The sequence below is a fragment of the Schistocerca gregaria genome, chromosome 7 (genome assembly GCF_023897955.1).
Source record: "Schistocerca gregaria isolate iqSchGreg1 chromosome 7, iqSchGreg1.2, whole genome shotgun sequence".
NCBI lineage: Eukaryota > Metazoa > Arthropoda > Insecta > Orthoptera > Acrididae > Schistocerca > Schistocerca gregaria.
Genome location: NC_064926.1, coordinates 284822084 through 284840330, shown reverse-complemented (window position 1 = coordinate 284840330; position 18247 = coordinate 284822084). Strand labels below are relative to the sequence as shown.

Genomic DNA, 18247 nt, shown 5'->3' with positions numbered 1-18247 from the left:
CGTACCAGACCGGGTTGACGGACGAGATAGAGAAGATCCAAAGAAGAGCGGCGCCTTTCGTCACAGGGTTATTTGGTAAGCGCGGTAGCGTTACGGAGATGTGTAGCAAACTCAAGTGGCAGACCCTGCAAGAGAGGCACTCTGCATCGCGGTGTAGCTTGCTGTCCAGGTTTCCAGAGGGTGCATTACTGGATGAGGTATCGGATATATTGCTTCCCCCTACTTATACTTCACCGGTTCCCGTGAGATCGCCGAAGTTAAGCACTGTCGGGCTTGGCCGGCACTTGGATGGGTGACAATCCAGGCGCCATGTGCTGTTGCCATTTTTCGGGGAGCAATCAGCCTCGTGATGCCAATTGAGGAGCTACTCGACCGATTGGTAGCGGCTCCGGTCAAAGAAAACCATCTAAACGACCGGGAGAGCGGTGTGCTGACCACACGCCCCTCCTATACGCATCCTCATCTGAGGGTGACACGGCGGTCGGATGGTCCCGATGGGCCACTTGTGGCTGGAACCGAGGACCTCTCGTACCGCATCTGCTCACGCTAACCACGGGACCACGGCGCTCCTTAGCTCAGACTATCCTTGATGTTGCCTATCTTGCGCATGGACTACTAAGTTTGTATATTTTGCTTATTGTTTTCATAGTTCCACATAACTTCTTCCTGTTTTCTCGATTGATCTGTGTTCAGTTTTTCAAGGCCTATCCACTGTGCCAACATATAACTAAATCTGAGGGGGGTGCGATGGGGAGGTTCCCTTGTAAGAGGTATCTATCAAGGTCTCGAACTGCTTCAATGTCGAACGACATTATAGATGTCGTCTAACGGACTATAAATCCGCTGATGGGGTGAGCGGAAGCGGGCGTGAATCAATGCCTGCTGATCAGCGATATCGGATGACAGGGCGATGTGGCGTGGAAACGCGTGGCCACAGGCGGAACCACACAAAGGGCGCGCCCGGCCGTGAAATACACACAGCTGGCGATTAGCCGCGCCGCTGGCCGCAGGCTGGCCGCGCTTCCTGCCGCTGGGGGGAATCCATTGTCGCGGCAGACAATATCACACACACTCTGCCGTTGTTTCAGCCAGAAGCTCATGTGGGCAAAAAAAAAAAAAAATGGTTCAAATGGCTCTGAGCACTATGCGACTTAACTTCTGAGGTCATCAGTCACCTAGAACTTAGAACTAATTATGCCTAACTAAACTAAGGGCATCACACACATCCATGCCCGAGACACGATTCGAACCTGCAGACCGTAGCGGTCGCTCGGTTCCAGACTGTAGCGCCTAGAACCGCACGGCCACTCCGGCCGTCTGATGTGGGCAGACACCAACTTCTTCAGTCCTGATGGCAGACAGCGTAGCAACGAACAGGATAGAGAAAACTGTACAAGCATTCCAATTTTTTTATGATTCTGTAGTTCACAATTTCACTTAGAAACGTGAATAGATAATCATTAAAACAATTTCAGCCCTTAAATTCTGACAAGCTAAGTGAGCGTCTTTGCGGAGGTTGTTTATAATGTAAAACGTGAGGCAATGTTGTGGTTGTTCAAGGTCGCTGCCAACGGCCTTGCCACAGTGGTAACACCGGTACCCGTCAGATCACCGAGGTTTAGCGATGTCGGGCTGGGCCAGCACTTGGATGGGTGGCCATCCGGTCTGCGGAGCGCTGTTGGCGAGCGGGGTGCACTCAGCCCTTGTGAGGCAAACGGAGGAGCTTCAACAGAATGAGATTTTCTCTGCAGAGGAGTGTGCGCTGATATGAAACTTCCTGGCAGATTAAAACTGTGTGCCGGACCGAGACTCGAACTCGGGACCTTCTTGATTGAAAACCTACTTGACTGAGAATGTAAATGACATATGGCCGGGAGAGTGGTGTGCTCACCACAAGCCCCTCCATCTCCGCACCCTGTACTCTGAGGATGACACGGCGACCGGTCGGTACCGTTGTGCATTCATGGCCTGTTCGGGAGGAGTTTGGTTTAGTTTTTTTATTCAACTTCGCTATAGAGGAAGCAAACTGTAAATACAGGTCTATGTTGATTAATGCACTGCCAATTCACATTAATGTGACCATCTGTCAAAAGCCTGAATAACCACATTCTGCAGCACAAACCGCTGGGAGATGTAGAGGTAGAGACTCAATGAGGTACCGCCAGGGACATGGCGTCATGCCGACTGCAGCACTGTGGCCACCTGCGCTACGTTTCTCGGCTGAGGGTCCATGGAGCGAACAGTCCGATCTAGGTAGTCCACGTATTCTCCATTCGGTTTAAATCCAGGCACTTTCGTCGCCGGGGAAGTGAGGTACACTCATGCTGGTGCTCTTCGAACCACGTACGTTCACTGTAAACTGTGTAACATGCATTATCCAACTGGTAGATGCCATCGCACCGAGGACAAAACACTGCATATAGGGGTAGACATGGTCCCCAAGGATGGATGCACATACTTCTGTTTATCCACTGAGCCTTCCAGAATGACGAGATCATTCAGAGAATGCCACGAAAACATTCCCCCCACACCACAGTGTCCTCTCCTCCGACCTGGATCCTTCCGAAGACTGTTGCAAGGTATTTTCTTCCAGTCCGATGGAGCATAAAATGTGATTCATCTGAAAAGTTCCCCTGTCGCCAATCAGTTGAAGTCAAGTTGCGATACTGGCGTGCCAATTCGAGCCTTCACTATTGATGAACAGCAGTCAAGGGTGCATGAACCAGGCGCCTGCTGTGAAGGCCCACACGTAACAACATTCGGTGAACGATTGTTGAGCAGACACTGTTGATAGCCCCTTGGTTCATCTGTGTGGTGAATTGCTCAATAGCTGCACGTCTATTCGCCCGTACACACCTCCGCAGCCGTCGTCCAACCCAAGTCAGCCATGCACCGAGATGAACTACAGTTGCCTTGGTGCCGGGTTTGAATATCACAGTTTTGCCATGCACAGCATACATCACTAACACCAGCACGCGAACAGTTTACTAACTTAGCCGTTTCGAAAATGTGTCCACTTTTAGCCCAAAAGGCATCATGTTTTAAATGTCAGATAAATTGCCCTATTTCCTCAGTACGACAACGACTGCACTGTTTCCTGCGTCCTGTCCCCCCCCCCCCTCCCCCCCCCCTTACATGCTTTATTAACTCTCCAGTGCAAGTGATACCACCTGCCGTCTGTGAGTGATATTTCACGTTCAATGGGAGACGAAAATGTTTCCGTTCCAAGGCCCTACAATCCAGAATCAGTATACCAATCAGGTAAAATCACCATTACCACTGAGACAATCATCCCATCGACGCACCAGGTTACATATATCCATTTTGTACAACACCAAGTCCTAAGGTGCGCAGAAACCCGTAACTGCCTGCTGCACATCCTCGTCAGACAAGAATCATCGACCGTTCAGAGCCCTTTTTAAGGTGCTGAAGGCTTGGTAACCGCGTGGGGAGAGATCAGTACTGTAGTTTGAGGAAGACTTGATGTCTCATACACATCCTTCATTGTGCCCTTCGACAGCCAAGAAAATAAGAATAGAATGTTGATCCTATTTGGGCGCATTTGGTAATAACGTCGCCATAGTTCACGTTTCTGCTTTCATCACATGCGCATTGGGAAGATACTAATGCCACACTTATCATTTGCCTACTTGTCGGTGCTTATATACCCTCATCGTAGTCGAGCTACGTTGTATATACGCTGCAGTAACACCCATAGAAGGAAACTTTTTGATCGCCCCTCATAAATAAAGATACGAATCTTTCAAACGAGCAATCTGCCTTCAGGAAAGAATATAGGAGAATAGATTACACTGGGCAGCAATGAAAAAATACCCAAGTCCTATTTATTGCTTTTGTATAATTATAATATACTGATTTCGATGCTGAAGCCTGTTTTGGTCACACAGGTAAACTTTCTGAGTTATCGAATTTTTGTGTGTAGGAAATACCTGAGTTAAATTTTTCCACAGTTAACATTCTTTCACATTAAAACTTGTTTTTATGAGCAAATATAATGGCTTCAGCTAGAAGACAGTGCAAAAATAATGGCGATATACTCCGCTATTTATACGGTATGACAGAGGCCTGGGTGGAGGCATGATGGCAGATTGCAGATGGACTTTGATGAGAGACATCTGCTGAGCATTCTAGATGTCCCAGGGAATGTAAAATCAAGCCTTGAATTTTAAACAATGATGGCTTCACAAGCAATTGATGTCTATCAACATCTGCTATACAGTGTAACTGTTTTTCATAAACAGTATTTATAAAAAGATTTTGTCCTCTGAAAAACTGGATTTGGATACGAGATGTTAACAAAACATACTGGTCATGTAAAAAAAATTCAATACATTTCATTCAAAGTTAACAAATTTTTAAAATCGAATTAGCCCAAGAACATGACCTGATGAAGAAAAGTGGATGTCATTTACGGAATCAATGGTGCAAAAACATTCAGAATATGACTGAAAAATGTAAACAATTTTTTAAACTTTTTTTTATAATCTTGTGTTATCTATAGACCTGACTGGAGTACAGACCAACCGTTATGATTGCTGCTTTGCCAAAAATTTATTTCATTCAGTTTTGACAAAATTTGTATCAATATCTCTCAAGAAACAGTGGTTCGACTTACCTATTTTAACATAATGTAGATTATGTACATCAATGCTACAGGTTCCACTAAACTTTATCAGGATAATAAGTAATTCAAAATCGAAAAACAAAACAAGAAGAGACATTTTTCACCACTGAAACTAGAAAAAGCTTTCATATCCATAAACTGGGAAAACAAAGGAAGAATACAATTAAACTGAACATATATGAATTACATTAAAATTCCTGAAGACTTTGTACTGCTTTCCTCTAGATCTAAACATTAACTTTGAGGGAAAGATCTTAAATCAGCAAGTTTGTAAGTAAAATTGAAAATCTTCTTTTCTCAGCAATTTTGGTATTTCAGAATAAAATTCATTTGCACAGTTAGGAAATTTGTTTCACTTTCTTCATTTCAATAGATTAATTTGCTGTCTTCAGAAGACTACAAAATATGGGATATTATAAATCATTAGAACTTGTGCATACATGTTTGTGCAGTATAAAAAGTGTATTACAAACCTTTGTTTGGCAGATTTCAGTATCTTCTTCACAGAAGCATAGTACTAGGACATGTCGAAAAATGTACATATTATATGTGATAATTAGAAGAGCAGGTTGATAATTTACAAGAAGTGTACTGTACTTATATACATAGTTAAGTTGTATTAGCAACAAGGAAGGTATACAAAAGAACACAAAAATCATAACTTAGATATAAAGCAAGTTATATTAGAATTCATATGAAAAACATGGCCCGTGGTTCCACATAAGCTAGTGCTGACATTAATTTCTAAATCATATGCGCTAATTTTCAGAATTTTATATAAGAGAAGCTATGCTATCAAACCAGTGTCTATTTTTTAATGCAGTCTAATCATTCAACAAACCTTTGGAATATATAAGTATTCTGAACTCTGTTAACAGGTTCTTTTTGTAGCCCTTGTCAATTATGTGGAAAATTTCCATACTAAACAAAAATGGAGAAGTAAAAGTGCGTTTCTCAATATCACGTAGCGAATTTGTCCAAAAAATATGACATCAGTGTATCTTTTACTACCAATAACGTCACCAAACTGTTCTTTATACATAACAAGAGGCCTATAGCTGAAAAATTTCTTCAACCTGGTAAATGTGAAATTTAATGTAATATACGCCCTAGTATTTTATAGACAAGATATAGAGGGCGTTTGATATCTATTTTCATGAGAACTTGTCAACATAGATGGTAAAAATTCATATATGTCATATTCCAAAGAATAACTCAAATTTGGGAAACACACTCTTCCTCCTCATTCTTTGCTTAATATGGAAATTTTGCATATAGTTGACAAGCATTACGAAATAAACCTCTTAGATGAGTTTGAAATATACACATATTCAAAAGATTTGTTGAATGATTGGCTTGCACTGAAAAATAGACACTAGTTTGACTGTATAAGGATTCCTATAAAATGGTGAAACCTAGCTCATTTTCTTTGAGTCTTAATATTGTCAAAGCTTATATGGATCTATGGACCATATTTTTCATAAGTAGTATATTTTCCTGTTTCTTGCTGCAAGTACAACTTGACTATGTAATAAATGTAATTCATTTACTTTAAATTATCTGTTATAATTCTCACACACAAGGTGTACATTTTTCGACATGTCATAGCATTATGCTTATGTGAAGAAGATTTCGACATTTGCTAAACTAATATTAACAGAGTTATGTAACACACCTCTTTATCTTTACATACATTTATGGCCAAATTCTAATGATTCTGTAGGCTTCTAGAAACGACAGATTAGTCTGAAGAAACTAAAAAAGCGGAATAAATTTCCTAATTATGCAACTAAAGCCTGAATTTTATACTGAAAATTGTGTTAGTCATATCGAAAAAATAGTGAAAATTAACCAGTTAATGTCAGCTTATATTTCTGGTAGTTGAAGACAACAATATGTGGACAACTGTAAAAATAAACAGCAGAGTTCAAATGGCTTGGTATGCTTGTAATAAACTAAATAGAGTTTACAACACTGGTAATGAGACCGAAAAGAAAATATTACAGTCAGGGTGTATTACATTGTTGACATTCAAAATGAGACATTTTAATAATAAAAATGTTCTAACAGACACAGATTATCAGAGTGTAATGGAAAGATTATTGCTCGATTGGAAAACATATTTATATCCATAATGAAAAGAGAAAGAAGTGGGAGATGCAACAAGTTGAACAGACAGTAGAAGGACTAAATAAGTTGAATCAGGCTGCCAATTTGCGTTGACTTGTTTCATAAATCAGCAAGTGCCCTGCTCACCAGTCTTCTCTTTTCTTCCAAATTGCATTTCCAATGGGCTACACAGATTCGCTTTTTGCCACATTACCTCTGTGTAATGGTGCATCATGTGTGTCATGAAGTATTCGTGAGAGCCTGTCAAAGGCTTGGTGGAAATTTCAAATAGGGAGAATGTGTTCTACTAGATGGGATACCACAAAGGGGTAAGATTAGGTATCATACGGATGCTGGTCTATCATTTTCTCATGCTGTTGCACCTATTTCAAAGATACCACTACATTCACTTGGTGAAAATCGAGTTTTCTGTGCCTCTTTCACTTGTGTTTCTCGCTGGACATATTTTCCAACTATGTTTCTAACACAGTAACTCCTCGCATTGTGTATTCATTTAAGTTGTAATGGGAAACAATATTCCTTTGCGTAAGATTCAAAAATATGATCCCATAGATAAGGATATCCAACTGTGCCTCTCACAACTGTGAATACTCGAGCAAACCGTTTCCTGAGTCTCAAAAATATTATTTAATAAGGTTATAATGATCTTGTTTTTCAATGATTCTGTAGTAAAACTGGGAATTTGATGGCATTTTTTGGAACATCTGAGGTGTTTGCAGTGGTTCATTTACGATTACCTATCATGTAATCAAAGTATTAGAATATCACATCACATCTACAAGAAATATTGGCATTCATATTTTTACTGTACTGAAAAACTCTTCATGTGAGAACGAAATTACATGTCTTTGCTTATTCACAAGCATACTGGCTTTCTCACGACTCTTTGTCCCATTTAATGGATGTTTTGCTACAAATAATAATGCACTTTCACCGATAGTCACTAGTCAGATCAGTCCTATATCTAACTTTATCTATAATGTTAGGAATTTAAAAATTCATTTTCTTTGGTACCTATATTCAAGTTGTGTAAATTGCAAAGCCATCTGCACGGCATGCGTGTTTGTCTGGAAACTAGGAATCATTCACAAAGCCTTTGTTAGCCTTGCAGAATTGCATGCTAAGATTATTTAACCAATGTCCTTCAGGAACATATGTATTAAACCTACATTGCAATTGTGAAAGTTTAACCATTTGTTGATAATCTTTGCAATCAAGTAGCATTATGACAGGGTTATGCCTAAAAACATACCATAAATCAGTTTACAAATTGCTTCAAAATTCCTATTGGGAATTTCAGATAAGTTGTAAGATGGTAATTACCTTTCAAAGATCTCAGTTTTCATGACTTTAAAAAAACTTCTGTCTAATGGAATGCTACACCTACTCTGGATCAAAAATCAAAAACACTCTATCCATCTTTGTACATTACATCATCGTCCTTCTCTATGTCAACAACATCACATTACAGGCTTCTGCCTCCTCCCCCTCTCCTCTCCAGCCCATCTCAGCCTGGTAGTTTAGCAGCCACTAAAACCAAGCAACCTATCAGAAAATGCTATTTTAACAGATAGCATAATGTTGCTGTGAAATTATGTAACCTTCATTTGAATTGTGTAAGCTGTGTTTAAAAAATGCATATGCTTCACTTGTACTGAATAAAACTGGCACCATGTTAAAAAAACGTGAACTTCACTTGAATTGCATAAAACTGATTTCATGATCACCCTTTCCCCCCACACACACACCACACATTCCACCTCTATATTTACTATGTTTCATCTTTCTGTTTATGTAAAACATGGTACTGGCTTATCATTGAATTTCTTCTCACATGTGTGCGCATAAAAGCATAAATCACATACTGTATTTAAACACCTGCCTCATTGTGTCAAATACTATACTTGGTCAGTAAATCCCCCCCTCTCTCTCTCTTTCTCTCTCCCCTTCTACCTCCCTGTTATACTTCAATAAGGCAACATTCAATACACTAAATAGGGAAGTGAAAAAAAAACAGAACCTGAGCAAATGTAATATAAATGTATGTTATATTATTATAATTATTATTATTTTTATTCTACAATTTAATACAATATTCGCATTTTCACACATACCCTGAAATCACAGTTAACTTTCAATTGCAACAAAAATCGTTTGTCAACTTACACTTCAGACATCTGCATCAGCTAACCAGGTTTCGACAGCTGTATAGTCCTTAACAAAATCGAAATGATAATGAATTGCATTCTTGGACAAACTGTACACAATATGAGTAATATATACATAATGTAATAACCAACCAGTTTCCTGTATTGAAACACTTCAGTGTAATAAATACATCCACATATATCATACATTTGAAAAAGCAACTAAATGTTCAGAATCTGTAAAGCATTCCTTCCTCAATGACTGCATTATTTTCATATTCACTTCTAAAGCACTATTAGATACTAACCAGAACCTATGGTTTTATGTGTGAGAACTACAGACCCTTGCAAATTGAGCACAGAAGTATAAAAATATTCTTTTAGACAGTGAACATCGTTTGCTCTTATAGTTACACTGCATAATACTTCGTGAATAAGAACTGACTTTTTTATGAACACTTTTTCTACGAGGCACATAAAAAATTTATTTAACTCATACCACGACTTTCAAAGTCAACTGTGTCCATGTTGTTCAGTCTTCCATGATATATTATGCACACAGTAAAGCCGTTGAGAAAGTAAAGTTCACCGCCACTGATAGCCAAGAATCGTACTAATAGAGTATTTTGCAATTCTTCAGATAAACCAGCACTGCAGCTACAAATATGGTATTGATGCATATTGCACTCCATAGGGCAGATGCTGTCCCCTCTCCAATGCTATAGTTTTTCAGTAAGATATTGTGCTCCCACCGTAGCTCAGATGCTTCAAGTTCTGCAACATGCAAGCAGAAACTGTGTTGTCTTGAATTACACGTAACTGATCAGTAAAATACACATTTTATTAGTAAAAGTCGTATGAATTGCATGCGTTTGTGTCCCAAAGTAAGAAAGCATTGAACGATGAAGGACCAGCAAGAATGATGGGCTAATCACAGTGGGTCTTCTGCTCTTACAACACAGCATGATCCTGAGTGATTAAATTCAAACCAGTTCTGCCAAGCAGAAAATGCAAATAGTCAGAGTTAATTAGAAAGTCCTGTCTTGTCGACACACATGCACAGTGCATCGTATTTCGTTCTCCACATTTCAAGACATGATCTTGAAGGTATATGTGCTTCAATATACACACAACCAAGGAAATTCTTTCTCAAATGGACATGTTATATTTCCTTATTTCACACTACATGAAACTGATATGCACATTCAAGAAGACCAAAGCACAGGTGTTGGTACACCATTCTTCTGTGGTGCATTGTAACACTCTCTGATTTTAGCAATAATTATAATTTTGCAGTCAAGTTAACTCTGCTGTCTCACTCTTATGAGCACACAGTGATATGTAAATCTTGCGAGCTCTGGTAACAAGCACTTATCGTGCCCCAGCTGCTGGTTAGTCTGCTACCACCAGTTGGCCTCCACTGCCCACCAGAACAAGCAGTTGTTGCTATGTGTCTTTTCCACAGATACTCACAGACTTTCCTGACCTTATCACCAATACTATTGTATGAATTGTTTTCTTACTTCTAATTTTGTTGTAGGTATTGACCATTCAAAAGTGTAAATGTCTGTCCATCACTAGTCATTATGTATTGTTTTGGATTCATTTGAGTACTTTACATAGTTTCCTGATAGTGTCTATTTAATCCTGTTGTCGGATAAGAACGCGCTTTGTAGTTTTCATTCATATCGAAACTTTTGCTACCCAAACCTTACGTATAGCGAATATCTGTGCGTTGTTTACACTTTCGTGTTTTTAAGTCCACTTACTGCCTGAAAGATACAATTTTGCTGATTATTACTTCATTATGGGCTAAGTGTGTTGCAGTACTTTATAGTTTATTGTAAAAGTAGCACCATTTGTGACAAATATTGATGTTTCTGTAGGTTAGTTAACATGGGAGAATCATGTCAAGACGGTGGGCTGGTATTTCACTGGAGTGGTTGCAGTGGGACGACATCAAAGTGTCTATGAGGTTCTCCCATGGAGTTTCAGATTATGCAATCGAGATAAGAAAATCGTAGAACAGGGAAGAAAGATTCGCGTCCTTCAGGCAGAATTAGAAATCGCTTATCTGGTATTAGACAGGCTGAAGGGGGAAAGAGACATTGGGAGGTCGGAAAAGGTGACAAATAATAGGCAAAAACCTCAGAAATCGGATTTAAATCTGCAGTTGGCAATGAGTTTGACTTGTCAGCTGAAAGAGGAGAAGACCCTTAATCAGTGTTTTAGCAAAGCAGAGTGTAGCTTTCTCGTGAGAAGCGCTTTAAGACTAGGTTGTTTGAAAAGCCAGTTAGAAAGAAAAGAGTGCTGCTAGATAAAAATAACTGGAATTGTGAATGCCAAATGGTACTAGAAAAGCTAAGTGCAGAACACCAGGTCAAAAGTATCGAGAAATCCCATGTCAAGCTTAGCCATGTGAATGGCAAGAGAGGGGCCTTGCACACATATGTTGTTGGAGAGAATCAGGTACTTCTACCAGAAGAAGCAGGAAACGCCTTGCTAGCAACAGAGAGTACAGTATTAAAGGCGAGCTGGAGGAAAAAGGAGCAGCAACATCACATAGTTGTGTGGGTTTTGTGGAAATTTTACAGCGTTGTGACCGGCCATGGATTAACATGGCTTTTAGTCATGTAAACAAAGAGCTGAGTGGACTGCTTTTGCCATGGCTGTTGCGGCAGTTAGGAGACATGCCTGAATAGGAGGTGGAATGACTTATTAACTGAGCAAATGGCAGAAAGTGTGCCCAAGAAAAAATACCTACGATAACTGAAGTCATAGGAGCATATTTCATAGGCTAGAGTCAAGTTTCAAATAGTATTGAAAGAAATTATGTCAGAATATGACAATAATATATGTAATAATTCCAGAATTTGGATTTATGCAAAAACAAGGTAAATGATGTCCTTGTGTGCCTAGAAGATGTGAAAAATTCTGAAGTGACGGAAGTTCTCTATCTCTCTGAAAACCTTGTAAACAAAGAGATAAAGAAGGTAACTTTCGGGGATTATAGACTAGCATCATTTTCGTGTAGAGTTATCATCGAAAATTGAGGAGTTTCAATGTAGGCATAAGTTGGGAACAAAGTCAAACAGCGTTCTGGATAAACACTCAAACTTCGCTCCGCTTATACATTCTATTTCTGTTGGTAAATTGATACTGAAGATCCCTTCTTACGAACTGACATTATTGGGAGGGACGCTTTGGATATATTCCTCCACAGACTCTTACCAAGAGGCTGTTTAAGACAGTTGGTCTCATCTCAATAGCTTAGCACCACCAAGGGAGCGTGTGCATAGTAACACAGAGGTAATATATGAGGGAAGATGTGAAGCATTGCTGCAGTAATGAGGATCGAAGTCGTCCTCTGAATGTGACTGTGCGAAAGACCAGTAAGCTGTACATCACAGAACATTTGAATGTTCACTCGGAGCATGCAAGCGGTCGATGGAAGACCTTCACAACTTGCCTGCAAAAGCTTCTGACTGTATTTAAAGTCTGGATGTTATGACCCATTACTAACTTGAAACTGCATTTGTTGTAAATAACTATCTAGAATTTCTCCTATTTCTCCTGTCATATAACAATAAACAAAGAAAGAAAGTGAAAAATATTGAAACAAACAGTTTTTGTTTGAGTCAGACCCAAAAAGCAACTACTTGTGAGTTGTTAATGCTGAACACTTATCTAGTAATTGTAGCACTCCGCACATCCCCTCTAGGAAATTTTCAGATAGTTATAGCAAATTTGGATGTATTATTGAGCTACCTTTCTGAGAAGAGGAAAGAGTTAGTAGTTTGTGTAGATTTCAGTGCAGATTTCTTATAAGATACTGGCAAGATAAATAATCTGCAATTATAGTTTCAGAATCAGTTTTCCAATGTGTGTGCAGCAAGATAACAGAACAATGCCTGATACATTTTTATGGACAGTTCTAAGTCTGAAATAATTAATGTGTACCCTATTGGTAATGGGCTATCTGATTGCAGTGCACATTTCATGAAATTAAACAATACAGAATTTTACAACCCTGAGGCATATTCATACAAAGCATGGAGGATTATTAATGAGAACAGGATACAGTGTTTCAAGTTAAAAGACATGGTTTCACATGAAGTATATTTAGACAGAGATGCTGTGTCAGAATTAGTTTATTCCATAGCAGATTTATGTCAATACTTTAAAATATCTTCTCTAGAATGGTATCCACAATACTAAAAACCCAAGTAAGCCATGGATAACTAAGGGAATTAAAATTTCTTGCAAAAGGAAGATGGAAATACACATAAAGGCCAAAATAAGATCCAGTATCATGTACTTGCATTATATAAAAATAATGTCATATTTTATCGGAAGTCGTTAACATGTCAAGAGGTATGTGTGCCCAACAGGAATTAAAATACAGATAATAATATTACAATTAAATGGGATATTATCAAATGAGAGACAGGGCAGCCAATCAGTGAACAATATACAACATTGGGACTGAAAATTCACAAGCTGCTTCTTTAGAAAGAGGACTAAACTGTTTGGTTGAAGAAGCAAGAAAATATGTTGAAAATTTCACTCAACAGAATTTGAAGCAATTATTTGTAGCACCAACATCTTTCACTGAAATTAATAGAATTATAAAAACTCTACACAACAAATGATCATATGTTTTTGATGCAGTTCCAAACAGAATTTTGAAAATTTCTTCTAATTAACTTAGTGATATATGTAATGTTTCACTGGCGCAGGGAATTTTTTCAGACAACTTAAAACATGCAACTGTTAAACCCCTTTATAAGAAAGGTCACAAGAAATATTTAATTAAGTATTGTCCAGTTTCCTTACTGACATTTTTTCCCTAAATATTACAAAAATTTGTGTACTCAAGAGTAGTCTCACATTTCAAAAGAAACAATTTACTTAGTGTATCACCGTTTTGATTCCAGAAGCGTTTCTTGACTAAGGATGCTATTTTACAGTCACTCATCAATCATTGAAAACCTTAAATAATCAAATATCACCAGCTTGTATTTTTGTGACCTTTGCAAGGTGTTTGATTGTGTATATTATGTTACACTCTAGAGAAAATTCAAGTTTTATAGAATTGTTTATCTTACACACAGCTGGTCTTCATCATACTTAACAAACAGAATGCAAGGAGTTGTACTGATAATTCAAACAATATTGGAAGGGTTGAAAATTTTAGTGACTGAGGAGAAATTACAAAGGGAGTCCTAAAGGGTTCAATGTTGGATTCACTTCTAATCTTTATATAGTATGTGAGTGTGCTTCCATTTAACATTCAACAGGGAGAATTTGTATTTTTTACTGTTGATACAAGTTTTGTAATAAATCATATTAGAATGAAAGTCCCAGAGGATATAGGTAATCATGTTTTTCATAGAATAATTAAGTGGTCCTCCAAAAAGGTCCCTCCCTCTTAATTTTGAAATAACACACTATTTTCAGTTGTGCACAACAAATAGTCATACCAGCAATTCTCATACCATATGAACAAATGTCGGTGAATAAAGAAGAATACTTGAAATTTTTGAGTGCACATACCAATGAAAAGCTAGACTGGAAGAAACATATTACTGAGCTCCTCAAACAGATAAGTTCGCCTACTTTTGCTCTTCATGTAATTGTTAATCTTGGAAATAAACGAATTTCCTATGTAATGATTTTTTGGGGAAACTCACCACATAGAAAGAAACTATTTTGCACAGGATGAGGAGTAAGAATAGTATGTGGCATTCATCTGCTATCGCCATGTAAATAGCTCTCTAAGGAGTTAAACATTTGAACTCCACTGTTGCAACACCTAAATAATCCACCACAATTTGAGAGGAACAGTTATGAGCTAACCTAGTCCTCTAGAGTAAAGAACAACCTTTAATGTCCACTGTTAAAGCTGTCAGTGGCTCAGGAATGCGCCCAATATACATCAACAAAAATTTGATCATTTTGCCTTAAAAGTCTTACAGGTAGCAAAGCAAGTTTTAAATCTAGCCTAAAATCATTTTTTCTTGGCAAATTCTTCTACTATGGGCAATTTCTGGTTAACGTCTAGTAGATAGTAAATAAAAATAGAAAAATTCTTTTTTTTAAGTGTAGTTGCATGAGTCTGACTGATAAGTAATATGTTTATTATTATCAGTGCTTATCATGTACACATAACTCGTAAAGTAACTCTTCCACATCATTTCGATAAAATAATCATGAAAATTAATTATCTATGGAACATATAATTATCATTTCTCAGTAATGATCCACCACTTTTTTAATGATGCTTGATGATTTGTGTATATTTGTACCTTATGCTTGAATTTGATGATCTGTAGGAGAGATACCTTTTTCGTGTCAGCGTTGGGTACCCCTGAGAATTTTCTTTCATGGCCGTCTTTAACATCATCATATTCATCACTTTTTATTATTATACTTCTCTGTTGCCTTCTGCTGTATATTTGTCTTTGTCATCTTCATGGTCTATCTGTCAGATTTCGTACTCTGGGAAAATCTGTCAGATGTTTTGGAATGAAAGATAGATACTGTTGTATTAGGGTCTGATATTCAGAAAAATTAAACTCTCATTAACAGTCCTTTTCACTTCAGGATTGTTACTGTTCACAGATAATTGCATCACAGATGCTGCTTTATTAAAGGGTGCACTGTCTTCATTTTAGAACTATTCCTTTAGTGTACTTAGTACACAGTGCAGTATAATATGTTTATATCTTTCCACTTATAGCTTTTCTTAAGTGTAATGCGCAGACCACAACGTGAACCATGAGTGACACCCCATATTGTAACACCGTCTCCACCATAGATCACTGTTGGTGCTACACATGATGCCCATATAATGCAGTTCAATGTCAGCTCAATTTTATTATGACAGAGACAGCCTTTAGGTGCTGTGGTACATGTTGGAGATGTTTCACATAATTACTTGAGTTGTAATAACCTATTGTTTGTAATAGACAATACTGTAAAAAGTGTTCTAGACAAAAAAGAATTCGTACAGAAATTCATATATTTACGTTCTGAGCAAACGAATTATGGCACAGGATAAAGTTAAATGTTATTTTAACATGAGTGTAAAGAAACTGTGATTTGTGACTAGTTTACTGTGTGAAAAAAGTCTACAGTATTTTGTTTGTTTTTTACCATTCCCTGTGTAAGATATTATCGATGTTTCATTCAAGAAGCCATTATAGTCAAAGGGAGGTAGATAGTGAGACATGGAGTTTGATATCACATTAGTGGAGGTGACATGTGTAACATCCAAGCATCTGCTTGAACACATCAGACGCCTTCACTGCTGACATGAGGAGCTCTCTCTCTCCTAAACACACACAAGGCCAAGGCCCCTCTCTCTTGATCATGCATCTATTCTGACCCATAATATGTTAATTATGTTTCTCAGGTGTTTGTAATTAGACCAGATTAAATTAATTGTACTTTACATTCCAGTTGATCGATAGTGAGAAGATCACCTGGGATGTAGTAATGTCAGGCAACAATAACACACAATAAATATTAACATACATGAAGAGAGATGCTAATGTACCTTCTGCAGATCGCAAATGCGATTTACGCTTGTCGGGGTGGAACTGGTCAAAAAAATGTTAAGCATGTTTTCATTTAAAAGGATATAAACTTGTTACCCAATGCCTGATACACTTAGGTGCATATGATAATTCTTAGGCTATTGTAGCCATACATCATCAAACAAAAAAATAATAAATGTTTTTCTGCACTAGTTTACAATGACCACATTAGTGCACAAAATTTGTATGGAACTCAGATTGTATACAACATTCATGTTATGTGATATTATTGATGACATAAATGCATGAGTCTGTTCTGCTAAGAATGGAATAGAAGAAGGTGGCCACCAATAAATCCTTTAAACTCTTCTCGAACTGAACTTTATTGTTAGTCAAACTTTTTATAGCTACTGGCATGTTTTGAAAATGTATTGCTGAACAGTAAACATCTTTTTGAACTAAAGTAAGTGACTTTAAAGATATGTGAAAGTTATTCTTATTTCTAGTATTGATTCCATGAGCTGGTTATTGCTCTGAAAAATATGTTTTTAATGACAAATTTCGTTAAGAAATAATTATAGTGAGAAGAAGTAGTTAGTATACCCAGTTCCTTAAACAGCCCTCTTCAAGACATTCTTGAGGTCACCATATTTTAGGTATTTTCTGGTAGGAAACCTTACACAAGTTCTGAACTACATATAGTATGTGTTTTCAAGGTTTAGTGATGGATAATTGGTCAGGAAACATTTATTAATCTCCATGAAAATTTCATTAGCCGACCTTTCTAAAGCTATACTTGATTTAGCATTTACTGTAATATTTGTTTCATCTGCAAACAAAATAAACTTGGCATCTGGTGATGTTACTGATGAAAGGTTGTATGTATAGAACAAAAAGTAAAGGCCCTGTGATGGAACTTTGGGGGACACCAGATGTTATTGGTTCTCAGTTAGATGTTACCTGATAGCTTAATACATGTCTCTTTCCTATTGATACCCTTTGTTTTGTGTCATAGATATAGGATTGGAACCATTTTGCAGCATTTCCTCCTTCATCTCCTCTCTCATACAAAGCCTTAATTTCAGCACATTTCAACTATTCAGAAATAGTTCCACTGATGAAAGACTGATTAATCAAATAACTTAAAATGTCACTCAACTCAGAGGTACACTATTTAATCAACTTCCTTGATACATTTTCGTAGCCACTAGAATTTTTTTTGATTTTAAGGATTTTATGGAGGAAAGTAGTGCTTACTGGTGTTGTGAATGTCATATTCATATTATTGTAGTTATTTGCAGTGACTGGTCTGAGATATTCAATGGCTGCATCCACTGAACCTGCCAACCACATATTTTCAATGATAGTTAAGAAGTGCTTACTGAAAAGTTTAGCAACACTGTAAAAATTGTTACCTGTGTATCACTTACACTTAATGCTATGTGCTTCTCGTCATCTCTATTTCTACCAGTCTCTTCCTTCACAGAATACCATATTGTCTTTGTTTTGTTATCTGATATGATTATCCTTTACTGATAATGCATTTGCTTCGATTTCTGTATTATTGTCTTAAAATTTTGCTACAAATTTTTGTAATGTTCTATAGCATTTACATTAGAGGTGCTTTAGACTGACAGATATAGTTTCCTTTTTGTCTTACAGGATACGTTTATTTCGTGAGGAATCCAAAGCTTTTTTATAGACATTCTGATCCAATATGGGTTAGTTTTGAGGGTCAACAGTTTCTACTGTTGATGACTCCACTCTAGACATTGACTTCTGTG

The 18247-nt window shown here is 37.6% G+C and overlaps 1 protein-coding gene across 2 annotated transcripts in view; it reads right to left on the bottom strand.

Annotated features, from left to right (window-relative positions):
* The window catches only part of LOC126281796 (beta-1,4-glucuronyltransferase 1), a 231587-nt gene that overhangs the window by 12210 nt on the left and 201130 nt on the right, over positions 1-18247 (bottom strand). Inside the window, exon 7 of one of the 2 annotated variants that reach the window (XM_049981010.1) lies at positions 9629-9696. The exons of the other annotated variant lie outside the window; for it this stretch is intronic. Within the exon in view, the coding sequence (XP_049836967.1) occupies positions 9652-9696 (45 nt within the window). The 3' untranslated portion in view covers positions 9629-9651. Of the gene's footprint in view, positions 1-9628; positions 9697-18247 lie in introns of those variants that run through there. 2 annotated transcript variants of the gene reach the window in all.